At 41.7% G+C, this 27,867-nt stretch overlaps 1 protein-coding gene across 4 annotated transcripts in view; it reads left to right on the top strand.

Moving 5' to 3' along the window:
- TMEM132C (transmembrane protein 132C) overlaps window positions 1–21,311 on the top strand; it is a 204,188-nt gene extending 182,877 nt beyond the window's left edge. For all 4 annotated transcript variants that reach the window (XM_062631606.1, XM_062631607.1, XM_062631608.1 and 1 more), the window contains 4 exons: window positions 7,451–7,656; window positions 8,130–8,403; window positions 9,440–9,631; window positions 18,289–21,311. In XM_062631606.1, coding sequence (XP_062487590.1) covers window positions 7,451–7,656; window positions 8,130–8,403; window positions 9,440–9,631; window positions 18,289–19,488 — 1,872 coding nt within the window. In that variant the 3' untranslated portion in view covers window positions 19,489–21,311. The remainder of the gene's footprint in view (window positions 1–7,450; window positions 7,657–8,129; window positions 8,404–9,439; window positions 9,632–18,288) is intronic.
- Window positions 21,312–27,867: the final 6,556 nt, after the last annotated feature.

Raw genomic sequence — 27,867 nt, 5'->3', positions numbered from 1 at the left:
CTAGAAATCGACATGGTCTGAGGTACTCAAATTCAGCAATAAAAGTTGTAACTACTTTGCCATCACACAGTAGGCAAAACTTCAAGGGCAGCTAAAGAGACTTCTAAACCATATCCTTGCAGATTTCTTTCCCCATCATCACATGCCTTAGCCAGCTCACTACCTGTGTTACTGATGTCAGTGTGGAGGACCTAGACATCCCAAATGAAAAAACAAAGTGGAGTGGCAAGAACAGTGCCCCTAGTTTCACAGATAGTGTTTCAAAGTCAGTTTCAAAGCTGCAAGATCAAAACTGGGGAAGAAAATGGAAAAAATAACATTGGTCTTATGACAGCTGTAGATAGGTTTGGAAGATAAGCAATGTTATGCAGACCTTTTGAGTAATACAGTCAGAAGAAACAATGATTTGCTTCTCCTTCTCTGCTGAAAGCTGTAATTTACATAGTGTGTATTTGTATATTGTAGATACATATCAAGTTAGAATATTAAAGCATTGGGATGTTCTCAAATGCACAACTACTGTCCAAAGTGGTAGATGGAATTAAAAGTCCCTGCATTCACCCTGTTATCCTGCTTTGCCAAGTAAGGTATTTAGGCCCATGCTCCATATATAGTCTGGCATATCCTTAGTGAGTAGGAGCCAAACTCTCTGTTCAGCCCCATTTTCAGAAATTACTTGACTCAAGAGTGCACAAAACAAGACAGATCTTGGTTTACGTGATAATGCTAGCTGCATAGAGCTCCTGTGCCTCAGTGCAGCTACAGTTCAGCTTCAAAAGCTGGTCATTTGGGAGCAAGTAGATGCCCTCCGGTCTCAGCTGGCATTTTGTGCCCCTTTTACTCTCTCAGTTCTGTTGTAGTGAATGAGATTCAGTCAGTTAAATGTATTGCTTCTGCTCTGTAAAGCTGCCAGCAAAATCCTTGTAATGAGATTAAATAATGTACAGCCTTTTCCCTAAGAAATGCTCTCTAGCTTTGGGGGCTTTCTACTTAGTTTTGCTAATCTGGCTGCTGATACTGAAAATGCAGACCCTTCTCAGCAGAGGGAGGCCAAATTGCTTCTAAACTATGGTCCTGGTTTTACAGAGCTCTCCAGCACTCGGGGCTCAATCCCGATGGTATTAGTGCAGGTTGCTGGGAACTTTGCCTGAGGTCTGATTGCAGGGATTGAAACCACATTTGGAATGTGGCAGCTTTTTACAAGCACAAAGGAACACCAATGCACAAGCTGTGTTATCCATTGAAAACTATGGACAGTTAGTTCTAAGCAAGGCAGAATAAGGCTTAAATCAGTTATTACAGTGCAGTACCTGCTCTACTCCCTTATTACTGCTTCCAGCATGGGAGTAATTATTCCTCAACTATACAAGAAACAAATTCATTCTTTTACTTTTGGTGGGTGATAGGTAAAAACAACTCTCAGGGTTATTCTTGCACATAATGTGAAAAATCAAACCTTTCATTTATGAAGATTACAGTCCTATCAGTGTTAAGTTTGCGTTACTGTATTTACCTTTATGCTCACCCTTGAGGGGGACTTTTGGCTTCACTTTCCAAATCACTGAGTACAGTTCCAGTTGTAGTCAGTGGGAATGAAGGGGTGGCTCTGGCAAGTCAAGTCGCACTAGCAATTAGCAGCTCCTATAATGGATGCTTCCAATTTAAAGGCTGCTCAGACAATGTCACAAAACTGTAAATATAAATTTCAGAGATCCTGGGAGAGCTCAGGTCTGAAGCTTTAATTCTTATAGACTTGATTCAACAGTTTAACATGAAAAAATGAGTAGTGTGGGCCCTGGGACAGCTTCCATTTTCCAGTAGTAGGTTACTGATTATTCAGGCTTATGTAGCCAGGCTTTGAAATCCTTGCCATTGCCTGCTGTTCATGTAGCATGGGATTTCCTTTATACATAAAACCATAGTGTTTAATTGGAATCAAGGCCAGAGAGCTATATAGAGTCTCTCTCAAAACCTCCAGAACTTGATAGAGGATAATTCCCTTTCTACAGAGGATGTTGTTTAAAAAAAATCTTAGAAGAAATTCTATAGCAAGGACATGTATATTACAAAATTCTAAAGGATTGTCCGAAAAGCTTGTGAAATGATTATCACTGTCTAATATTTGCTATATATTGCATGTCAGTATATTCAGTGGGTAAGTCATTCTGGTGCTCTGTATTCCTTAATGGAATGAATGACTTTGTTCACAAATCTTAACCTCCACAAACTTCAACTGCCTTTCTGGTGTGTAAGAATGATGATGCTGAGCTGAAATACTAGTTGTATTTTCCTATTTGAAAAGCTTTGAACATCCCTATTCTTTACTAATTATCCTGTAAAGTTTTTCATTGAAATTGATATTCCTTTAGGAGATACTGGAAAAAAATCCTTTTGCTCCTAGAAAGGCAGCTGTAATTATTTAAACACCTATGTAACCTTTGAATATTTTAGCAGCATTTACATTTCTGTAACAGAAATGAAAAAAAAGAGTTTACACACCAAAATACAAGATTTTGAACATGATGAGTACAAGCAGGACATCTACCATTACCGTGTCTCCTTATTTATGTTCAGTCTCAGGTTTCTGAGACTTTTGAAACCTCAGGGTGTCGAATTAAGGTCGAACCACACAGACTTCTACCTAGGAAATGGACTGATGCCTCACCAATTTTCAGTGTTCATAAACTTGACAGGATTGCCGTATTAAAAACTTCTCTTTCTGTCCTTCTGAACTGTCCTTCAGAGGTTGTCTGGTATCTCCAGAGGTGAAAAACCACCAGGAGAATAAACAAGCTTAGACTAAACCGGGCTCACACAGCCGGTACCACTCATTTATTTTTAGGTCTTATAGTTGTCGGTTTTTCCACTCCTGTGTACAACAGATAGGAAACAGAACAGACAGTGTTTTGAGTTCACCATCTTCTGAAACACAGTCTTAGCTTATATTTGACATGAAATTTGTTTTTTAGAAACTTATCTGCCTTCGCGAGTACCTGAATGAAGATTTTTTAGGAATCTGTTGTAAAATTTAACCCAGCAAAACTGATTCTTAAAGAAGTATCAGCAGCCCTTGGATGGCTGCAGAGTCCATCCTTTGGATGTCACCTCCTTTGTGGTGACCTCATGCAGCTTATAGCCCCTTCTTGCAATTTTGCAATACAGAGGTCATGGTGGGATCAAGACCTTAATCTGAAAGGAGCAAGTAAAGGAAGACCCAGAGATTTTGCTTTAACTGGTATTAATAATCTCCTTAATATTCACTGCAGCTGGTCCATTTGTTACCAGATGGAAAGGTGCATTCACTCCCCAGATCACAAAGTCACATAGTGCCATGGGTAGTGATTCAGGAGCGATTCTTGATTTCCAGGCAGTAGTTTTCTCTGTCAGTTCAATAAAATGTGATTTGTTGCAGAGAGAACCTATCCAAGTCATTTGGAAAGCAATGGCCTTTGTTAAAAAGGGGCACAAAAATATAATGCCAGAAAAAAAAAAAGAAAGACAAAGAAGAAACCTCTAGGGAATTGTGCTTAGTCCTGTCTTTTGCTCTCTAGCTTCTTTATTTTAGTTTTAATCTGGCAAGAGAAGTCAGAAAAGTAGAAAAAAAGGGGGAAAGTAGCTGAATACAGCTTAATAATGAAAGAAACTGCTGAAATAGCAACAGAAAACTCTTTAAAATGCAAAACTTCTTGCTGATCTGCTATGCAGAGTAGAAAAAACCCAACCACTTACAGGTGGTGGCTAAGCAGGCTTTCCCTTCATCTCTCACTTCTTCTGATGCCAAAGATAAACAGCACTTTCACAGGGAAGATGTGTTCATAGTAAAAGCAGAAATACTACAGGAGATGGGAGAGAGATCACTGCTCGCAGTCTCCAGCTCCTATTAGCAACTTCCTTAGAGTACTGCGGGCAGGGCTCACAGATGAGAGCTGGTCACTGGACCTTTGAGAAGCCTGTCAAAACCCTGGAGGAAAACAGAGCTGAGAAATCCTTTTTATTTATTTTGTAAGTGACACCGCGTGAGACAAGGTCAAGGGAAGCAAACCCACATGCACTCATTCTGCTAGCCTGCTATAGCAAACCTTAGCTAAGGTGCATTGCTTACAGAAGCTGTAGACTGTGGAAAAGCTTCAGTTGAATGCTTCTTTAGGAGTATCCTTAATCCTGTAGATATGGAGCACACGCGCACACAGTGTGAATTAGACACTGAGATACTTTCTTCCTTTCATCCCCTGTATAGCACTAGTTAGGAAGTCTGTTGCCTTTCTTTGTCAGAAGCAATCAGTTTTGCTTCAAGAGTGGATACCCAAAAGCACAACAGTTAAAATGCATACAGTGATACAATACACTACAGGCTTTGCTCCTCCTGTACTCTCTGTGTGCTACCTTTTCATCAGAAATTCAGGAACACAAGAAAGAGCGTGTGTAAGGACATTAGCAATGCTTGTACCTTGGGGAAGAGAGTAATGTTTTTCTCAGTGCAACCCATAAGGACCTGCCACTATTGCTGATGCATGTCCAGTAATAAATATTAACCTGTAGCCATTTTAAAGGCTGCATGGTAGCTACAGCAGCCACCTCCTTAGGATGCTGTATATATTGGTTAGCCATTTGTTTGTCGCATGCCCATGAAGGCATATAGCAGCTTTACAAATACAGATGGAGATTGGATCTCAGCCCAGAACCATTTAGGAATTGCAGTTTTACTACTATTGTTACTGTGGGTTTTTTTTCCCTGACAGTTGCATTTGGTCTGTTTCTGACAACACTGGGCTTTAAATAATATTAAATCATACATCTAGACCAGACTTGGCCACTCTGAAGCTGAGTATGTTATTAGAAATCTTTTATCAGCATGTGCCTGTGGTTTACTATGCACATAAATAAGCAACTTGTACAACTACCTCAGAAGGTTTGCTCATTTGTCTTTGGGATGAACTCCATAGAAATGAATGGGATGGACCCCGGTGCAGGATGGCAATGGTTGCTGCTCCAAGCAACAATAGATCTTATTGACAAGCCTCCAAAAAGCTTCTGCTCGCAGGAAGGCAGGGCTAATGAACAAAGAGCCATACCTGAAGCTGCTTTGTTAAATGTTCAGTCACAGGGTCCTTCCCCTAGGCACGCTCACAACCTCCCATTCAGCTCTAGAAGCTGTTCAGTGCTTCAAGTGCAGTGCAGTTCTCTGTTGCTGACCAAGGCTCCCTAGGTTGTGTTATTTACACCAGTGGGGGAAGATGGACAGAGAATTGAATTGTCTTTCGTGAGATTACAGAGCAAGGCAGAAATTAGAGTCTGTGTCAGACAGGACTTCCTTGTACCTGACCTTCGTTGAGGATGTTGTGCCATAGGTAGCATTCATATGTGGTATATTATTTAGATTTGAATTCTTTTTAATTTTAGCCATCTAAGAATTAGGTCTATGGTCTAAGATATTTCATAGGGTTTCCATTTCTGGTAGAGAAACATGGGCAGCTTCAGGGAGAGAAGTAGTAACACTGCCAAGCATCAAGAGAGGAAAATCACCCCCTGGCCATTCCTGTTTCCATGCAACTGAGACAGCAGCAACGCATGTGTTAGACTTCAGCAGCTCAAACACAGGAGCTGAATGCCTCTGATATGTCTTACCAGCTGTATACTGCTGTAGGCAGAAATGTCCCCATGATCAGGAAGCCAAGGTTGTAACTCATGACATGTAGCCCTTGCTTGCCTGTGCAGTTGGAGTTTTCATGAGAAACATATTCATGATGTTTCCTTTCTCAGGGTGAAGCTGATGCAGTGGCAGCATAGAAAGAAAGAGCAACCATCTATGAAACAGTTCTGAATTACTGCATGGTATTATGTTATGGGCCTTTGCTGCATAGTACTTTTAGTTGAGATGAAATGGTCATTCTTAAACAGCCTAGTGTGAAGCAAACCTTTTTCTGTATTGCCATTCAAGTTAATGGATGTAAAAATAGGTCATGCCATTCATACTGATAAAATGAAGAAGTTTCTGCCACATTCAGACATTTGAACCTGTCTTGGATGGTGTGAGGGAGAAACCTAACCAGACAGATGGGTCAGATATTGTAGTGCATAGTACTGCTTTCAGTCAACAGAGCCTAGTTACAGCATAAGCCTCTTAGGGAATGAGTCATAGAAATGTCTGTGTTATGTTCTCTGAAGCTTCCTTTTTGCAATCTCACCACCACATATTTTGCCAGAATGTGAACAGTGCCTAAACCTGACAGAGGATACAAACAGGACTGGGAACAGTTTAGCTTCTGTGTCTGTGGTCACAGAGGACATCCATCTGTTTGATTAGCCTGGGGACATAAGCATTTCCAGCTGATAATCTTCATTTGAATAAAATTATATTGGGAATGGGAGTGGGGATAAAAGGGAGCAGATGATAGTATAAATATATGTTCAAGTGGGGAGATGCATTGCTACCACTAATGATATTCGCTGTGGGTGATGAAACAGAATTCTGACAGGATGGGAGCAAGAGCAGGAGTTGAGATCTGCTGGGTTTACTGTTAATTTCTGCAGACGTACCAGCTCATTTAGTGCTGTTAGAGCTCTCATTGCCCGCCACTTAATGTATGATGAATGTGCTATGGAATTTCCCCAGACATTTATGACACCTTTAGGAATAGATATGACAATGACTTTATAGCATGGAGTCACTTCATACTATCTGCATCTCTCCTAGTGATTTATATATTCACGAGTGATTTTATCACTAGTACTCAGTAACGTAATAAATGAGAAAATTCAATGGTCTGTAAATTACAACATTGATTAAAGAAGTGATTACTGATGTAACTCTTACATGGCTGTCATAATGCTTGCTTATATTTCAGGGCAGCATTTACATGTTAATGATAAATCTACTGCAGTGTTCAGAAATATATTACAGCTTTAATCAAAATGTAAACGTTTATAAACAGATAATGTTTATTGTGGGGGAAATGAGTAGACTTCCCTTACTCTTCAGTGGATGAAATCCACTCCAGAGACAGCTTTGTCTTGATGACTGAACGCATCATCCCCTGATGAAGGTACTCATCAGGGTAGAGCTTTGATTTGTTTCTTGCCTCTGTTGAGACCTATTTTGGTTTATTGGGCTCCTCTTGACCAAGCCACAAAAGAGCCTTGCTGAGTATAAATTCCACAGCACCGTGATCAGATAGTGGCTCACTGCATAACAAACAGAAAATCAACCACCCGCTTCATAAATACTATCCAGTCTTTAGGCATCTCCAGCATAATTATGCCTCCTGAGTCAATGAAGGATTTTTGTGTTCAGCTGCTCCCATTGTAAGAGGCCATCGTTAACAAGCATAAAGAGAAGGGAGCATTTTTTATTTCGTTTGGGTTTTGAGATGCCAGGGTTACACTTTGAGCTTGTTTTGCCACAGTGATTACCCTTTCTTCTTTCCTTCTCTCTTCCCTCTTCCCCCCTTAGGTTTCTGACAGATGTGACTATGTTTTTGTCAATGGCAAAGAAATGAAAGGCAAGGTGAATGCGCTTGTGAACTTCACGTATCAGTATCTGAGTACTCCTCTGCAAATCACAGTCTGGGTTCCACGCCTGCCACTTCAGATCGACATTTCGGACACAGAACTGAGCCAAATAAAAGGCTGGCGAGTCCCAGTTGTTTCCAACAAAAGGTGGGTTTGAGTTGTTAAATTTCTTGGGTGTTTCTGTAAAATGAGTGGAGTTGGTTTTAACTCTCAGCAAACAAGAACAGCTGCAGCATCTGCACCCAAAATGAAGCATCTTCCCCTGAGGAACAGCAGTACTGAATTCCCAGCTTTGCACCAGACATCTGCAGATGATATAAAGCTTTTAAAATCTGTGGGAGTTTTGCTTCTGTGCCTGTGTCTGTCCTGTGCAACAGAGTACAGTGTGGGACTCTGGTAAAGTCCACTTACAGAGTAGTTGTTGTTTGCGTATACCAGTGGTATAGTCCATTTGTATGGTTCTTCATCATGTTAGGTAACCATGAATCAGCAGTGGTCCAAAAAAAAAAACCAGAAGGGAGGCCTGTTATTTAAAGGACACTCCATGAACACTCTTAATGTTAGTTTTCACCGATGTTCTTGAAAACAATTCTTTGTGCTTCATTTTCTTACGAAAACAGACCCACAAGGGACAGTGATGATGAGGATGAAGATGAGCGGAAAGGAAGAGGATGCACTCTGCAGTACCAGCATGCAATGGTGCGAGTCCTCACACAATTTGTAGCTGAGGATTCTAGCCCTTGGGGTCAGCTGAACTACCTGCTGGGCTCGGATTGGCAGTTTGACATTACAGACCTGGTGATGGATTTTATGAAACTGGAAGATCCTCACATTGCCAAGCTGCAGGAAGGCAGGATTTTGATTGGACGGGAAGTGGGAATGACAACTATGCAGGTACGGAGCTCTAGACTGCCATGTTCTGCCATTCCCTTAGAGAACTAGTGTTGGGGGGATATAAATAAATTCAGTAGGGTTCTGCTATCTTGAAAGAGGGTAATTTCCCATTATGTTTCCATGACCTTCTAGAGTGTCACACAGAGCATTATCCAACAACATTGATCCAAACTAGAGGTGCTCCGAAGCATGCAGCATGGCCAGCAGCTGGAAGCCATAGAGCCTTCAGGGATGTTTAGGAGAAGCAGCATTTCCAGGCAGAACTCTTGCCCCACATGGATGCAGGTTACCACCAGTCAGCTGATGGACACCATTTTGACTTTTTGAGACAGAGATCTTTAGATTGTGCCAAGTTACTTTAGATATATTTAAACATTAATTCGGGGGGGGGGAAATTACAACCTACAACCCGCAAAGGCACAAATGGCCAACATCATATCACAGTTCTGCCCCTGCTGGATCCTGACTAAAGCCAATACATAAATGCATAGCTAGTCTAGGCTGTAGATCTGAGATGAGGAAGGTGGAGAAGACAAGAATGTGCATGAAGTGGCTATGTTTAGTTCCCTAAAGACAGCAATATGGCCCATAGTTTCATTAAAGGGAAGAATATCCTACAACCTTGATGGTCCATCAGAAACAGAAAAGACAGTGAAATGAGAATTTCCAAGCAAAGAAGTGAAGGACAAATCCTAGATGTTGCTAACCTCCCTTTGCAGTGATTGGGATGTGTGATGAGCTTAACCATACTGGGACACCGAATAAAAGGGGCAGAAAGTTTTAAGTCAGCTCTTCAAGTGAAGTGGTGAAAATAACACAACTGAGATAGTACAGCTGTCAGTACTGGATGCAGTGTTCGTGGCCATGACTTCTCTACTGTATGTGTTTCTGACCCTGCTATTGAAATCAGACTGCATTTTCAGTGTGCTCTGCCATTTCATTTCTGTGCATAAAGCTTTGGAGACAAGAAGGGATGATGACCTTAAGAAAGGGGTTTTTAATTTTCCTAAGTTGACTCTTTTGTGTTTCTCCAAAGGTTTTGTCTCCTCTTTCTGACTCCATCCTGGCAGAGAAGACAGTGACTGTGCTAGATGACAAAGTGACCATAACAGACCTTGGAGTACAGATGGTGGCTGGGCTTTCGCTCTTTCTTCAGCCAAGTGCATCAAGTAGCCGGGCTATTGTGGCTACAACTGTTGCCCAAGAGTTGCTTCATACCCCTAAGCAGGTAGTGTATACTCCATATTTACTGTTGTTGCCTTTTGGGATGGGGCAGTGTTTTATCAACATGACGTACAGATGATAATTCATAAGAAGTTTGGAAGTTAGACTTAAAATGTAGGTGTAATACTTGTCCATGTCAATTGCTTTCGTCTGGAGGTACTCTGGAGTTGTCTTCTCATGTCTTCCCTTCAGATATGGATTTAATCTGCAGTAAAATTTCTGGCTATGCCAAAATATATTTTGTATCATTTAAATTTTTAATGCCTTTTCTTTAGATGATGTAACATCTGTTATTTTCACAACACAGGCAGTCTTTGAACAGTGATCCATGTTTGCTATATGAGCATGCCCTTGTTTTCCATGCCAGAGAGCAGAGAGCTCTCTGTGTCACAACAACTTAATATTTTTAAGAGCTATGAAATAGAGGCAGAAGATAACCAAATACATTTCTTTTTTTCCCTCCTGGAGTCACAGCAGATTGCAAGGCTCCTCTGTCTCCTATTTTTTAGATGGTTTTATAGGGGGTTATCATTCAGTTCATGTGCCGATCCTACTTAATTTAAGCCGGCAAATTCCTGTATCTTTAAAGGGAGTCTTTGAAGCAGCATGTTTCAGGTCACAACCCACATGGAAAAGAAGATTGGAGAACACCCCCAGATCAAGGCAAACAGTTGCTCTGGAACAGATTAAAACCCAGGGTCAGTAGCAGTGGAACAAGCTATATGTTCATTGCTCTTTCAGTCAGTTAACTTGAAGAGTGGGACTGGGGACCATGCAGTTAAGTCTGTCCACAGCTTCTCCTCTCACAGAAGATGTATTTTGTCTCGCATAGACAGGGAGAGATCTCAGGTTTTATGACTCATTTCCATTATTATTGCTACCTAATTTTCTGTAACATAAAAATAATTCAGACTCTTTTATGACTTAGTGACAGGAAAACGTCCAAACTAGAAGGACATGCTGCCCATCTGTTCCATTTACTGCATCCTGTAAACATAAGAATCTTATGTAATTAACCCATTTATAACCTTCTCCAGGGCTTAGAAGCCATGTTTGACATATTGTCTTTAGACAAAGACTGTAAAAGCAAAAGCTAAAGCCTGCCTAACCCAATTCTGTTATGTAGGACAGAGCACCATTTGTCCTGCAGCATGATTGGAAGAATCATGGCTTTGATTGCAGATAAAAGAACTTGTGGATCTGGAAAGGTTGTACAGATACATTGTTAGTTTCTTAGATTTATAGACTATCTGTCCAGAGTATGCAAAGATATTCATCAACATCAGGTTATGCCATATTATGACAGGGCGTTTCAGTAGTGCACAACATGACATCTCCTATTGTATTATGATATGGCAATATAATATGACTTGTCATTATATATCAGTACAATTGGCAAGTTATTAAGTCATACAAAAGAGTAAAAATGTGTAAATGTGGTTTGTTTTGGAATTATTTTTCCCAGCATCTGTGTTATGGAACAATTTTAGTGACATATTTTGTTTCACTTGGTACTATTTTGCAAGACAATTTCGTTTTCCTCAGAGTAGCACATTTCTGATACTGAAGTGTCTGGGCATATCAGGCTGTCATTCTGAGACTAGACTTTATTAGAAGGCAGTGGAAAACCTTTTCTACACAAGGATCCGGAGCACCCAGGGAAATCTGATTGCTTAGCATTAGTCCCAGATTAGTCAGTTTTTCCCACTCCTTCAATGCAGGGAGGCTTTTGTCCCAGTTTCCTGCAGACACAGAGCAGTAGCATGATCTTGTGGAATCCCACTTTCTCTGCCTCTCCTTCTAGTTCCTCCTGTCTGGAGCCTGCCCACTCCCATTGCCTGTACTTGTCTTCCTACCACCTCCTCTTCACCTGGAGTAAGGGGAGCATCCTGCCTGCTTCCAAGCTGAAGGCTTTGTTGGGAGCATCACTCCTCATTGTGGGGAATTCGTGAGGATCAGTCCCTGCTCAAGCACTGTGAGTGTTTGCAGTCCTGATCCTGGTTGTGCTGGGTCAGTGTGGATCCTGAGCACAGTCCTAGTTACTGGGGCACTTTGCCAATGCCTTCATCCTGGAGGCTGAACTAATTCCACATAATGTACAATTCACATTTCTTACCTTATTGTAAGACACTCTTTTGTTCTCAGGCCTAAATCTTACCCAGCCTATAGACAGAGCTTGCCCAAGGAAGGGCATTGAAAAGAGACCTTGAGGACTTGCATTTGCACCACTAAAATAAGAAGACAGGAATAGATTTCACAGTGGAAAATGCATCAAAGGAAATAGTGTTAGCACAGGAGTCACTTTTAGAGTCACAAACATCTTTTAATTTGCAGTTTGAATGAAGGGTATAACGTTTAAGTCTCTTGCCCTTAGATTAATTAATGCAAGTGCAGGAATGCTTGTGCCTAAATTTTGCAAGCAGTGACTCATGATTTGGAGTGTATCAGCTGAGATCCTTACGGAGCTGGAATTTCAGAAGGCAAGTGCTGAGTGTTTTCTGAAAATCAAGCCCTTTTGAAAGAGGTTTTTTTTCAGGGGGACAGCCCAGAAGTAAGCATAGACTTGAACGTTGCAAGGGTTTCATTATTTGTGTCTTTTACTCTCAAACAAGTTTATAAAAAGGCCCAAGTAACTCATGCAAACCTTGCTAATGCAACTGAAAAACAGTTCAGATAACAGAAGGTTTTGTTTTTCTCGGGAATGATTGCATACGTCTCAGCACTGCTATATGGAAAAAAAACAGCCAGTGTGTTCTTAGTCAAATGTTTTCCTTGGCTTCACTTTGGCACCTTCAAAGGCCAAGCTTCAATATAGATTAGTGAATGTCCTTGGGTAATTGGAACTCTGCAGGCACAATATTGTCCCTAGCAGATCAAGCAGGACATCGGCAGAGTGCAGTGGAAGGCATAAAGTGTTATACAGGTTGTGCTATTACACATCTTTCAGTATCATAGGAATGAATTCAGTAGTTTTGCTGTGACTTTCTTTCAATGAATTTAATGACTAGATTAGTTCCTTGATTATAAGGACCACACCATGTCTGCATAAGTTAGCTAAGTTTATCTGCAGTTGGGCAACTAATTACCTGAGATGACCTTGAGGGATGCTGAGCCCATACTTCTTTTTCTTTTTGCTTTGACTCAGTTGGCACTGGAAAGTGGATCAATGATTTAGGTACCTAAAAATAAATGCAGGTTGGCCGACTTTTAAATAGCAAAGTTGATGTATCTCTGGAAAATTTGGAATCCATGGCTGTGAGCAGTCTTGTTTATAGTGGCCATCTGCTCAGGTAGGAAGGCTGTTCCATTTGACTTGCTGATGGTTCCTAAAATCAATACTTCCATCCTAAAGACCTCTCCAAAAAGTAAATAAAAGAAAACCTAGAGTGTTTAAGTGTTTTCTGGTCTTAGTGAGCTTCAAGGACTCTCAAATTTCAATCGGCTCTGCAGGGAAACTCAGTCATATCATGGCTTTTTCAACACTGTAGGGTATTACGTGTAGTCAAATGAGCTGATATGGGAGAGTGAAGAAAGAAAAAAACCAAAGCCTTAAATAAACAGCTGTGAGCATTAATGTATCTCCAGTGCTACTGGAAAACTGAAGACCATTTCTCTGGGGGAAAGAGCTATGCTAGTGCTTCCTAAAGGCAAAGTTCTTCCCTTTCACATGTGTAGCTCCTGTTGACATTAGTGGCAAGACCCAACCCTGCAAGGTCATCTGTAACCTCAGGGAGTGTCCTCCAAGAGGTCCATTCTCATTCTGATAGGAGGTGAAGGTGCTCAGCACCACTGCCTGAGTTAAGATGACAAGCTAGAGTTACTTGCATGTCCCTGCCTTTTGGAACAATGCAGTATGTCCTGTTTTAGCTTATGTCCTTCACGCAAACTAGTTCAGTGAGTTCACGGGCATCAGTGAACTTACATCCGTAAGTAACAGATATTATGAGCATTTTTATGGTATGGATTCATTACCACATTCTGGCAGTATAAATTACATTGTATTTATATCTTCTTTAAGCTGACAGAGCGATGTAATGGCTCACAAGGATGACAAAGGAATTAAGCAGCATGGGAAAGGGAGAAAGGATGTATTGTTAGATAAGAATCTGAATTCTTCCCTTGGAAATACAAGCAAATTCCCACTGGAAAGGAATGTCACATTAGCAGATTGGACAAAAAGGAGAGAAAGAAATACACAGTAGGGGAATGCATGGTTTGAATTAAGATCTGAGTCTTGGCTGCCTTTCATTTCCACATCGTAACGATCAAGCCCAATTTTTACTACACAACCCACAAGTTTAGAAATAAATGCACATGTAATACTTTGATATTTCATGTGACAAAATTGTTAGGGAAACCCATTTCAGCATTCAAGTCCCCAGACAGAACAATCAGAGCTGTTCTAATAGAAGCTGCTGAGAACAGTATTCCTTTGCCTTTATTGGAGAGAGGGATGTATTTGTTTTCTGCAGAGCCAGCCATCCAGCCATTTCTTTCCCTCAGTGTCCTGCCTCACTCCAGGACTATTGCAGCTGACCCCAGCAATTGAGGGCTTATTCACAAATACTTTTATTTGTGCTTTACTGAATGGAGACCATTAAAAGGCCTCTTTATTCTGAGCATGGAATAGAATCAAATATACTGATAAGTCCTCACATCTGTGTTTCTAAGCAGCAGAATTCTCTAAAATACAACCAGACCTACACACTTTATTCCCCTATTTTTTGTTTGGAGAACACAAAATAGCATGCCCTGGTGTCAAGCTGACCCCAGCTTTTTTGAGGTATTGAAGGACACTTTGTTACCACTGACTGTGATGTTACACATGGGCTCAGTGGAACATCCTAGGACAAGCAGATTTTCAAATGCTGTATGGTTTAGAAGGCAGAATAATCACCAGTGTGGCTCCCAGATTTCCACAGGTAGCTTGTGTGAGTCCCAGCACAGAGGGACTCATTAGATCTATGTATGACAGGCTTTCTTCTGAGCTTCTAAACCAGCTTTGCTTCCTGCATTCAGGTTGCCTTTTGGAGTGTGAGCCTCCTTGCTTTATCTAGGTGGAACAGACATAGACAGCAAACAATGGTGTTTGCGGTGACTCATACAGCAGGGTTTGAAGTATTCCAGGTCAGGCATCACTGAGTTCCTTGGAGACTGTTGGTTTCGATTAGTGTGCCATGTTACTTCTGTACCCTTGTAATTTCCTCTTTGTTACACCCACCTAAATGTAACAAGTGGATAATGAGGGAGATATTGTTTGCATTTTAACAAAAAGCAAAATGCAGCATCTAAGAAAATTTATCAAGTGGCATATTTGGACTGACAAGCAGCAATATAATTCAAGGCCAGAAAAGGTGGTGGAATTACAACAGATCGAGAACTGGTCAACTTGCTGAAGTTATACCTGGAAGAGAGGAAGGGAGCAGCAAAACCACAAGGGAAAATGTACACAAAATGTGTCTTGCTAAAGAAAGTTTTTTATGTGTATGATATTTGATAATTGACAGTGGTTGTAGGAAGCAGTTTCTTCATCTCCTCTGGACTGGATTTTGCTGTCATTAACGTGATCTAATGCACATTATCTGAACCACGTCACATGACCACAGTCACCATACAAACCATCTGTTCTCTAAGAGACACTGGCACTAATGGGCAATAGTGGTTCTTTTCTTCTGGGAGTGCAACAGTGTGTGTGGGTGTCTGTGTGCACATGTGAAAGAGAGGGAAAGTGGAGGAGAGAAAGACTGGAGAGGCAGAAGTAATTGCCTATGCTTGTTAATTAGTGAACACAAGTATTTGTTACCTCAGTGTTGGGGGCATCAAACTAGGGGCAACAACATTGCAGGTAAGAAGTCTCCAATCCATCTTCATCTGCTGATAGTAATTGGAGGACCTTGTCAGAGATTTAGAGGGGATTTACTGATGCAGTACATAGGATCTGCAGAAACAGCTCTTTGAAGGACATGGTACTAAATCATTTCTTTTTTCTTTACAGCTTTTCAGAATTTATAATCATTTGGGAAATCCACTTCCTTCCCCTGCTTTCAGCTTTCCTTTAGCAATGTGAATGAGAGGAGATGATCTCTTGCCAAATAGAATATTTGGCTGATACAATATACTTTGGCAGGATTTGAAATTCTCTCCCTCTTTCTCTCATTTGTTTTCTTTCCCTTTAATTAATGGTGTCCATAGTATAAGCATGACAATGTTGTGTTGTGTTGTGAAAAAATTGGTTCTTCCTACAAAAAAAAAGGGTCTCTTGGAAATAAAAAATGCCAATGCTGGTTGAAAATAATGACTAAGCTATTGCACACCCCTCTTACCTATAGTAAATCATATGAGTGCCTGCAGATTTCAGCTGACTTGCTGTTTCATTTTTCTGTATTTCTGCTTCATGAAAACCAGGAATGCAGAAGAGTGGAGAAATAGTATGAAAAATAAAAGTTGTTTTGAAGTTGCTTACAACTTCACCAAATTCTAGCCATTTGGGCTGACTTTCTGCATGCTGGCTACCTCTTAACCTAGAAGGTGCCTGGGGGCTGTTAAAGCAGAAAGGCATTGAGCTAAGAAAGCCAATGAGGGATGTAGATATCTTGAAGAAGGCATGAAAGAATATGTGGCTTCTCATACATGTTCCTCTCCAGGGTCTGGATGGGTACCCTGGATTCCTCAGAGATGCTGTCCTACCACCAGTAAAACCTAGTTGCATAGTAAGGGCCATAATCAGATGTGGGGCTTTGCAATGCTAGGTATGCTGTGTTTGGCTATTAAGGAATGCACAAAAGATTTAGTAATGCAAATCCTTTTGTAGAGATGTGGAACTATGGAAGCCCACCCACCCCCCCCCCCCCCCCCCCCCGCTGTGATGGGAGGAGGCACAGGCCTCCATAATTTCCAGTCTTAACTTTTCAGAATTCTGCACTTACCTTTTTCTGCTCTCCAAACGAGAGCAGTGCTAGCAGACAACATCCAGCCAGTTGTGATGTGTGCTTCAGATGATGCTGGTGGTTTTGACTTCCATAGGCTGATGAAAAGCAAGCATTATCTTACACACCTCCCCAGTGGTATGCAAGGCTGTCCTTTTGTTTTAGCCAGAAGGGAGGCAGTTGCCAGAGGAGATGTGTCTCTACACATATCCACTAAAAAACCCTTTACTTTCCCATGACTGGGTTTGCTCTACTATAGATTTCTATGACATAAATCTAAGCTGTGCCCTGCAGCTTTATGTTTCTGTCTCTTCAGCCATTTCAGGGTTTTTCTCTAACGAAAGATCAGCTGTTTTAATTTCCATACACAGTTCACCCTTCCCTTCCCAGCTTCCGAGCTACGCTGGCTCTGTTTCACCTGCTTGAAGTGCATTTGAATCACCAAGAACTTTGCCTTCTTTCCTGTTGTGCCAACTTATTTTTCCTCTTTCAGTCCCTCAAGAACTTGCTGATAGCGCTTTGTAAATTAAATATTTGGTACAGCCCAACCTTCTGCACAGCTAAATGCCCCTTGCTGTTTTCATTGAAGAGCTTTAAATTTAACTAGAAGGGTAGCAATTCCCTTAGTTTATAATCATAGCATAACAAATTGTAGCCAATTGAAAACCATATTAGGTTGTAAATTTGCATTATGACTGGCCATTTGGAAGGTGGCAGTGTTTTTCCCTGATGGTGATTTTCAGCCCAGTTGTTCTGATGTACCCAAGTGTAAAGTTATTAGGGCCATCTGCAGTTTAAGTCTGGGAAGAAAAGAACTTCAGGTTTGTGTGAAGTTGCACTCGGGCAATCTGCCTGCATGTCTGCTGCCTAAACAGGCAAGACATAGAGCAAATGAAACACTAAAGAAATCTCCTGCAAAGAAAGCTACTGAGACGCGGAGAACTAAATATCTGTATCATCTGGATGGGATTTCAAATGGCAAAGAGCTGACCTCTAGCTTTGTGTTTTCTTCTAATGATGACTTCTAACAGTGCTACCTGCAGAGAGCAAAGACAGTCCAATTAAATCCAGGCCATTTGTATTTTTATCATAGACATCATACCAGAAACCCCGGGCTCCTCTCCTTGACACAGAAATGTGGTAGGCTTTTTAATTATCTCAAAGGTAAAGTGTGTTTTACTTAAGATAAACATTTCTCCAGAAAAATAGTAATTCTTCCATGCGTCTTTTTCTTTTCAGTTGAATCTTCTGCTCCAACCATTTCCAAGATACTGTGGTAGCTCCTTATTCCTGCTAAGATATTTATGCCTTGCTTAATTTGACAGCTCCCTGTGACACCTGTACATGGAGAACATGAGGAAAATAAGTGTTCTGTCAAGTGCCTGTAGTAATTTTTCTGGTTTGTCTCAGCTTTTGCATGGCAGGAATGACTTTCTTTATCAATCTTGTAAATTGTAGCTTATTAATGGGTACACTTTGGTACCCATTTCATATTGATTATTTTCTGTGTTCTTTTGCAAAACATTAGCAGGAAGGATAGCAGTGGAACCTTTAGTGAAAAATGTGACCAGTTTTCTGCCCCGTCAGTTGAAGCTTGGTTTGCTTTAAATGCAGTGCAGAGCCATTGTCTTCCATTTTCTCCAGCTGCTGTTCAGAGCTGAGAGATTGATGAGCTGCAATGGTTTGAGCTGTTTTATTTAAGACCCTGTCTTTAACCATATCACTCTCCTTTCAGGAAGCTGTAGTAAGCACCTGGATTCAGTTCAGTGACAGCTCTGTTACTCCGCTGGACATTTATGACTCTAAGGACTTCTCCCTTTCTGCTGTATCATTAGACGAAGCTGTTGTCTCGATCCACCAGAATGCTGCCTTAAAATGGCCAGTTGTGGCAGCAGAAGGTGAAGGTCAAGGCACATTAATCAAGGTGGACATGATGATTTCTGAAGCCTGCCAAAAGTCCAAGAGGAAAAGTGTCCTGGCTGTGGGGAATGGCAACATCAAAGTCAAGTTTGGCCAGAATGATGCAGACTCTGATACAGGTGGAGATTATGATGCTGATGAGATTGAAAACCATGCTAGTGACCGGCGGCACAAAGCATCGGATCAGGAGCGGTATGGCCAGGATGGACGCTATTATGGTAGCTCTTCAGCAGAGCGAGAGGAAGGAGCCATCAGGAAAGTCAGCACCACAGCAAAATCTGTGATAAAAAATAAAGTCATTAAAAACAGTAGGCTGGACGGTGGCAAACTCTCGGATGATAGCCAGCTGCAGAACATTCCTATAGACTTCACCAACTTCCCTGCTCAAGTAGACCTACCAAAAGGCAATGCGGGCATGGAGGAAAACGACCTGGTGCAAACACCCAGGGGCCTTAGTGATTTGGAGATTGGGATGTATGCTCTGCTAGGGGTCTTCTGCCTGGCAATTCTAGTTTTCCTAATAAACTGTGCAACATTTGCACTGAAGTACCGTCACAAGCAGGTTCTGGTGGAAGGACAGGCCACCATGACCCATTCCCATGACTGGGTCTGGCTGGGAAATGAAGCAGAACTGCTGGAGAACACAGCAGATTCATCACCTCAGCAGGATGAGCACACAACTATTATTGATCGAGGCTCGGGTAGCGAGGAGAGCAACCAGCTCCTTAATGGCAGTGCTCAGAAGAACATCCAGAGCCAGGTTCACAGATGCGCTGACTCAGGGGGCAAGCACGGAAAGGAACAGAAATCTGAACCTTTACATTCACCAACATCTAAACGGAAGCGGGTAAAATTCACAACATTCACTACCATCCCCCCTGACGATGGTTGTCCTACTGTCAACTCAATCCTAGGCAGCAATGACGATGACATTAAGTGGGTGTGCCAGGACATGGACCTGGGGGACTCCAAAGAGATACGAAACTACATGGAGAAGTTCAAAGACAAAGTGTAACTCCTTGCTGGTTTTCTGGGTTTAACCACACCTTGATGCCTTCAGTTCTACAGTATATATTGGGACAGAAGATGGGGAGGGGAAGGAATCACCAGGAGAAATGATGAGGCAGTTTTTATAATCAGGGAAAGAATTTTGCCAAACTGTCCATGGTTTGTTTTTAGTTTTTGCTTTGTTCTGTTCTGTTTTGTTTTGTTTTCCAGCAGTTATTCTGCTACTCATGGATTTAGGAAGTGGAATATAAATAGAAAGGAACAAGGAAACGGTATGACCGGTAGGATGAGCTGGGCAAGATGAGGTTGTGAAAAATTGTCTTTTGGGTCATACAGATAATGGTAGTAATGTTTCAAAGTACCAAAAATATTTGTAAAAAGAGAATATAAGAGCATGAAAAGGATGAGCAAGAGACAAACAACAATTTTTCTGTATTTCTAATAAAACATCGTAATTAAGGACATATGACCCACAAGGAGACTGTTTAGATTGCTACTCAAGCTCTTTCTTTTATTTCTTCATTCGAAGAGAAGATGTGTCTTTGGCATTACATATGAAGGAGGAAGAAATTACCAAGCATTTTTATTTTTGCTTTCCTGTTTGTCTTGTACGTTGAAACAGAATAATTTTCCCCCTTGTATTTTTCCTTTAACTATCTTGAAAACAGAAGAATTTTAAATTCACTAAGTTCACAGTGGACCAAGAATATTTTGTTTCTTAGCTATAAATAATCTCCTGTCCTTTAAAGAATTCAGGGGATAAGTATTGACAACTGATTTCCATGTGGTGTCTCTTCTGAAAGTTTAGGCCTCCATTGTTTCCCCCTAGCTAGAAATACGTTCTGTTTGGAAAAAGTACTCATTTTACTTTCAGGTTTGGGTTGTTATTTAGTTGTTTGTTTTAAATTTCCACAACCAAAGTTCCCATGTTTCACCAAGGGAAGAAGGTGCTGTTTTATGTTAGCTTTTAGAAGTAACAATCGATGGGAGTGCCCCAGTGGTGCATTTTCAGTGTACCTGGAACTGAGACCATCACAGGCCAAATACACAGAGCCTGGATTTGGGGGGCTTTTTATTTCTAAGTCCATGAATTCATCATTTTGTGCTGTAATTTTCTGTTTATCCTGATGTCACCAGCTCTCATCAAACTCTGAACGCAAGAGGAAGAATGGACAGAAAGACATTGATTGTCCCCAGACTTTTATTTCCTTTTCCTGGGAGAGCTGGCCTCTGGACAGACTGTTGGGAGGGAAATATTGCAGAAGCAAGATCAAGAAACATCTGGAGCTATTTTATAGATATTTTTCTTTTAGCCATTGGACCAGCTAAGACTGCAAATTTAAGACTAGATTTAAAGCTGATGTTTTGAATGAGCAAATACAAAACCAGTAATAAATCTGAAGCAAACACAAAATACAGACGTAGATCCGTTGTGTAAAGTGGCAGAACTGTGTTGACTCAGGGCCAGTTTACACTAAAGGAGGACACAGATCAAAATCTCTACAAGGAAGCCACTGTCATCCAAAACCTTTTGTAACTAAAAGGAAGATGGTATATCCAGCCTTTTGGAAAGCAGTATTATGTTCTGACTGTTAGCCAGAAGCACTTGCATTGTCCTGTCTTTACCATGTATCTCTTTTTTGTTATTTTTATTACTAAACTCAGTAGTTCGGGTTTTTTTACTTGGACAAAATCAATCCTGCCACCCAGTAACATAGATGGACGTTTTAACAAGATATGCCTAGTATGCATTGTAGACTGAAAGAATGTAATATTTATTTATACATGTTATACAAATTGTAATTAAAATGCTTTACATGGCTTGACAAATGAAGCTCTCTTTTCTGTGGGGCGGGTGCTCCTTCTGTCATTTCTGTGTTGCAGTACTGCATCCACTGCCTAACAGCTGAAACAAAACTTAAGCCACTTTCTGCAGAGAGAATAGAGATGTATGAAGGTTTTTCCCTGCTCTGACCCTTCCTTTGTGAGCCGCTTTCCCTTCCCACCCAACATGCGGTGATGATGATGGATGGCAGGAGAAGACAACAGCCAGGCACAGTTCAGGGCAGTGTCACTATTCATCTTGTTCATCTTCATGCCTACCATCAGCATGAACAACTCCAGGACTCTTGCTTCTGATGTGTGCAACTTTGGTGCAGCCCAGTCATAATTAATTATGTTGCTTCTCTGATTGATACAGTAGGTTCAAATGGAAGCGAGTTTCACTGAATCACAACTGACATATACAAAGCACCCTGTATCCCAGAGGACCCCAAGCTACTTTACAAGCTAAGCACAGTGAGGCATCAGCCACACCTCAGGGATCAGTATATCTTCCTGGGAAAACGCAGGTGTCTCTGAGGTAAAAAAGGCATTTACAGCACGGAGCTGCAAAGTACAACAGCAGAGGAACAAGAAAAATTGTATGGAGCAAAAATAATTCACCGTGGTAGCACAGGATCTAATTGTTTGAAGTGTATTTTTAAGAAAGCAGTAATGTGCTGAACAGACCCTGTTCGAGCACGTGTGAAGAATGGTATCTCCAGTAACTCAGTGCTCCCAAGCACTTTCTGCGATACAGGTACAGCACTGGCTGGAGAGGAAAGGGGTAATTACTACATCAGTGTTGCTAGTCCATACACCCTGACTTCGCTCTTTGCTTTTGGCAGCTGAGGCTTGATAGGATCAGAAGAGAAAAGGGTATCTCTATCTAATACAAAAGTTGGCTACTGAGGAAAAGCCTTGTGAGGAGAATTCATCTTGCTCAGTATTTCCATGATGACATGTGCATGTCTGTCTCCTCTTGCTATCTCACAACATTATCTAAGAAAAGTATTCCACAGTGAATGAAAATGCTATTCCTAATTCACCTCCTCCCCAAAAGTGCTTTTTTCAAAGAAGAAAAATGTGTCTTCATTGAAATTAAAAGTGGAGGAAAATCAAAGTTTCCCATGAGAAACTATTTTGCAATTCCTTTTCAAAAGCAGAGTAAATTTTTGTGGAAAAAATGTAAATTTTTGTGGAAAGACACACTCCTGTATTAATGCAACTCAGATTGGATTCAACATTTCCAAAGAGGAGCAGAGCTCTTCTGTCATGAATAGGAAAGTTATATCTTATTCGTTATTTCAGTATTCATTGGAATGATCACTATTTTTTGCTTTTTATTTGTGGACTGCATGTATAGTTCTCTGTTATATTGACCTTGGCCTATACACTCCTACTGCCTCCTTGGGAGCAATATTTCATTGATGATTAGCCATGTATCAGTTCTCAGTGACAGTATTTTGGCATTATATTTAAGTTGGAAAATATAGTCTCTGTTGAGTCTCTCCAGAGTGGGTGGTTTCAGAGGCTTGCACATGTCCATAGACAGCAGCCTTCAACACTGGGCTGGACACTTGCCATTCATAAATACATACAGCATTTCACACACTCTGTAGGTCACTGTGGACATTTGTTACAGTTCTGACTTACTCTTTATCTTGTCTGTATCATAATAATTACTTTGCAAAAGCTGATAATCACAACTGCCAACATGAGCACACGCATGGCCAAAGGGAGAGGCTTAAGCAGCAGTTTCTTAAATGCTGCAGGACTCGGGGCAGTCAGCGTGGTCACTTGGCCAAAGCAAATTAAACTGCAACGTAACATCCCTGAAGCACATAAAATTGTTTTCTCTGGTGTTTTTTTTTACTAACACATGCCTGTTATTGATGTCTTTTAGTTCCTGAGTTATCAACTAATGGACTTCAGCTAATCTCCACACTGGCAACACGGTGGGGTTTTAAAGCTGTAAGAGGAAGACACCTGACGTACTGCCTATCGTAATATGACATCAAATCATAGAGAAGAAGAAGAACCACTGCTCCAGGTTCTGTACCATATATGTGATAGTAGTTGAGATGTGGAAAAACATGTTCAGACAGGGCATGGTGTCTTTAACAGGCCTACATAATGCAAGGCCTGTGATGGCTGGGGGGAGGAAGGCCTGGGAATCCTTTCCAGTCCCAAGGCTTCAACTGTTCTGTTGGTCACATCTATGGCATTTCTGTCAATATCCACCCCTGTTGTATATCTATGTGGTTTGAAGCCATCTGGTAGAGCCCTGCTGGACTTTTAATATATCTATATGAGAAGTCCCAGACTGTTTAGGAAGAGTTTTAAAGCTGTTTTACTACATGCTAGAATTGAATTTGTGTGCTTCCCAGGATGAGGGGTTGGTTTGCCCCTGCCATGAAAGTAGAAAGAGATAAGGCTATCAGGAGTGCTCGGGAAATCTAAGTGGGATGGGGGCAATGCCTGCCTCTCCTAGCACAGCCTGCTCTCTTCCTCAGCATCAGAAATTGCTTCATGCATCTTGATACTTCCTTTACTAACCCCTGCCAGCCTGGCTGTTCAGGATGTTCCTTCAAACAAGGAGAGCATCTCCTGCTGCTGTAGGTACCTGCTGCCTCAGTCAGGCTGGCTCAGCTGCCAAGGGGCTTGCTGTCTCTCCTGGAAATCTTGGCACTGTGCTTCTCTGTGCTCTTTGTAAGTCTTAAGCCCAGAGGAAGCTCAGAAGAGGCCATTGATTTTGATTCCTGTAAACTTGTGGCTGAACAGGACCATGTCTTCAAAATTGCATGGCCTTTGCAAAGGAAGACAGGCTGTATTTGAAGAGACAACAGAGGGAATTAAAAAAAGGGAAATACTCAGCCCTGCCTTCACATTTAATTTTTCTGAAGCTACAGAATGTGGTGCTTCAGAGACAGAGGCAGGTACTGAGATTTTTCAATTTATCTTCCACTGACCAAATATTCCATCAAAGCCCAATTCGGAGCGAGCCACCACAAATGATCATCTCAGGAGGGAGGAAAGCACCGGGCTGTGAAATATCATTTATTTGAGAAATTCACACTGGGTCAAATGTCAGGATTTACATTTCTTAAGCTTTCCTGTGCTGCAGTTCCAAAGGCAGCGGCATAGGGTGCAGAGAGCTGCTCTGAACGTCACTTGTCAATGCGCCTTATGTGCCAGGTGATGGAATCTATGAGTGCCAGGGGTGCGTGGCTGCAGAGATAACACAGTGCAAGGTACATTCTTCTGTCAAGGAGCCAAGATGGAAAATCATTAATAATAATTTGCACTTAGAGGGGAGCCTTTCATCTGGGAAGCTCAGTGACTTCCAGTTGTCACTAAAGAATGAAAAGGTGAGCAGGCTCGAGTGGTCCTGTTCTCTCAGATGAGACCATGCCAAGTGAACACACTGCCCTTCTCAAGGCTAGGAAGTGGACCTTTGTGAGGGCTGTGTTCTCTGCTGGGGGGGGGAATCAGTGAAATCACCTGGTGCAAGCAGCAACAAGGAGCCTAACCTGTTGGGGAGAGGAGAGCATCTGGGGAAGGTCAAGCTTGGTGTGAAAGCCATGCTTTGGTGGGGTGGTGCTGTGTGTGATGAGAGGCAGCTGTGGATGGGAGATCAATGCTTGCAGGAGGAGGAGGAGGAAGTGGTGAAGGTTAGAGAAGGGAAATGTCTCCTGTTGCTGTGAGGCTGCTGGCATGGAGTGGACCTTGGTGAAAAAGTGAGTTCTGCTTTGTCTAGGTGGTTTTTTATTACTTGGTTGTGTCTGGAGGAGAGGGTAAGTCTTTTTGTTTGTTTGAGTATCTCTGGTTTGGGAATCAGCAAGATAAACTGTGTGTTTATTATGTCTTTGGCAAGGGGAAGGCCACTGCTAAAAGATTAAGATGTAGTTTGCCTGATACATGTGCATGGGAACACCTCAGTGCAAAGTCAACATGGTATATCCTGGATTAGAAACTGGATTATGAATCCTTCTGATATATCTTAATTGCTAGGGAGTCCTTCAACAGGCATGCTGACTTGCCTTCAGCTTCTGGAAATACTTTTATGTTGATTAAATTTGAGAGATTACCTGAAAAAGGCTCTTTCTTTTGGAAAGCAGAGATGCAGTTAGTTCATGGTGCCACACTGAACTTGCTGGTTTGGAAATAGAATAATGACCCCTAATGTTTGCGCTTATATTTCTTCTTTCCAAGCTCCAAGACCAAGTAGACACAGCAGCAAGAGTTTGCTTTGTTTTGAGAGGCTCCTAAGCTGTATTTCAGTGCTTAAAAATAAGCTGTTGGCAAAGATGCAGCAGCAGACAGAGATAATGATGTAAATTACCAAATAACTCTCCCTCTTGATTACTTATTTTGGACAAACTCAGACCCATTCTTTTTATGCTTATGCTAGTGAGGAATTAAAGCTTTTTGTGTGAAGCAACAGTGTCAAAGCCAGTCGGGAGCATCTTGGAGGCAATCTGTCTGATGTTCAGCTGAGCCATATCAAGTTACAAAGATGCTCTGTACTAATCACCCCCTTGGCTGCTGGAGGGGCTGCTCTGTGCACAGACAAGAACGTTAGAGCTAATCATGCATCTTTCTTCAGTAGCATGTCTAAAGATAGGGTTTTTTTCCTCCCTTCATTTTCCTCTTGAGCCTGTGTCTGAAGGTTTTTCAGGTAGCCAGTTTCCAGCATGCTCCATGGATATTTAAGGTGGTGGGTACTGAATTACCTCTGTACTCTGGCTGCTGCAGTAGCTTTTCAACTCTTTTGAGCCTTGTACTGCGATACACAAGGGTCACTTTAACCCCCTGAATTCAAATAGTGTGAATAACAACTGAATTCCTGGAAGCCCCAATTTAGGTTGGAATCCTTCATAAACAGATTGCAGCACCATAATTATCTGGGCACTTCTGTGTGGCTCCAAATGCAGGGTAGGAGAGGGAGTCTTACAGAAGGCTTTTGGTAGTTGTGCTGCTGTCTCACACATGGCCTAGCAGAAGAGGCACCTGGCTGAGAAATGCCTGTTGTGCTGTCAGCTGTATCAAGCTCTGCTCATTCACTGCTTGTTTCTTTCGAGGGTCAATGTTTTAAGCTTCCTGAGATTGCTGATTTAACTTTCAGCATTAATAATGAAAAGCCACTGGTAGGAATTGACATTATTCAGATCTCCTGTGGACTGTGGGGAAAGGGAGGGTAGATGGAGACATGGACAGCTGATGTTGCAGAACTGAACAATGAGAGCAAAGTCCTAGGAGAGGAAAGATGACGACTTCAGTTGTATAAAGGGTAGGATTACTTATTTTAGTTTGTTTCTGTAACATATGTATAATTTCACTGACCGTTGTGGTCTTGGTTTGGGGGTAAGATCTGCACACACCCCCTGAGGCTTCTGGCAACATTGCCTGGCTGGCATTACATGCAGTGGGAGCAGCACAGAGGGTACCAGCACCTCCACTCTGACAATCTGCTGACACCTGAGGATCTATATGATGAACAGTACTGTTGCTAAGGGTTGTCGATATAATTGATAATCTGGCTGTATGTGATAGAGACTTATTCTAGGAGCAGGTCATAATTGTGTGTTTTCTGATGACGGGGAGGATTTTGGTTCCCAAACTGAATTGTAGAGCTTATGAGGCTCTGGTTGGATGGTTTCTGCAGGCAGAAAACTCTGTGTGAGACAGACAAACACCCAAAATGCTGCGTAGCTAGCGATTGTCACTTCAGTGTCATCTAGTAGCAATTGCTATAGAGTAGAATTATCTGGGGACTCTTCTTTGGCTATGATGACACTATACATCTTGCGAAACTGAGCTGAGGTTACCATAATGATGAGACTCTATTAATTTAATTTGATATTGCTACAGGGCCTTTTCATGGATTGTCTGAAAAGATTAATATTCTTTTAACAGAAACACTTTGGCAAATCAAGTCACCATTTCCCATTCTTCCACTCCACCCCTGCATTTTGGGACCTGCCATTTACTTTTTCCATCACGCCTCTAGGTTCGTCGTACTGCATCCATCAGCATGACATGAGTCTTACATCTTTTTTAGAGTGCTCCAAGAACGTCTCCTCTGCTTTGTAGGGCATTGTGTCTTATTTTAAAGCCTACTACTGCAAAAATAATATGCAGTTTCATGTTGGGGGAAGAGGAAAATGAGCGGGTCTGATAACTGACAACTTCAGGGCTTTTTGGAAACCCACCAAGTGGACTAAAATGGAAGTTTTCCCCAAATGTGGAGCAAAAGGGATTTGTTCCCAGCTGGGAAGAGACAACCATTACAAATCCAGCTGGCCTTCCCTGTACAAGATGTGCTGTTCTCCCTTCTGATCTACTGCAACTCTGCAGTGTTATTTTTAGACCTGCACGTTCCCCTGGGTAGTACCAGTGGGACCCAGGTAGCTACAGTCAGGTATGTGTGAGTGAGGGGTTTGTTGCTGTGTGAGTTGCAAGTGTCTCCAAGGAGATGAGGGAGCCTGAATGCCTGTGTCCTGACTTCATGTACCCCTCACGAGGCTGCTCTTGTTCCTGCTCTGAACAAAAGCCTGTGGAC

The sequence above is a fragment of the Pezoporus occidentalis genome, unplaced genomic scaffold (assembly GCF_034315485.1).
Source record: "Pezoporus occidentalis ecotype Australia unplaced genomic scaffold, CSIRO_AGI_Poc_V1 ctg37, whole genome shotgun sequence".
Classification (NCBI taxonomy): Eukaryota; Metazoa; Chordata; class Aves; order Psittaciformes; family Psittacidae; genus Pezoporus; species Pezoporus occidentalis.
This window is presented reverse-complemented; position numbering and strand designations above follow the sequence as displayed.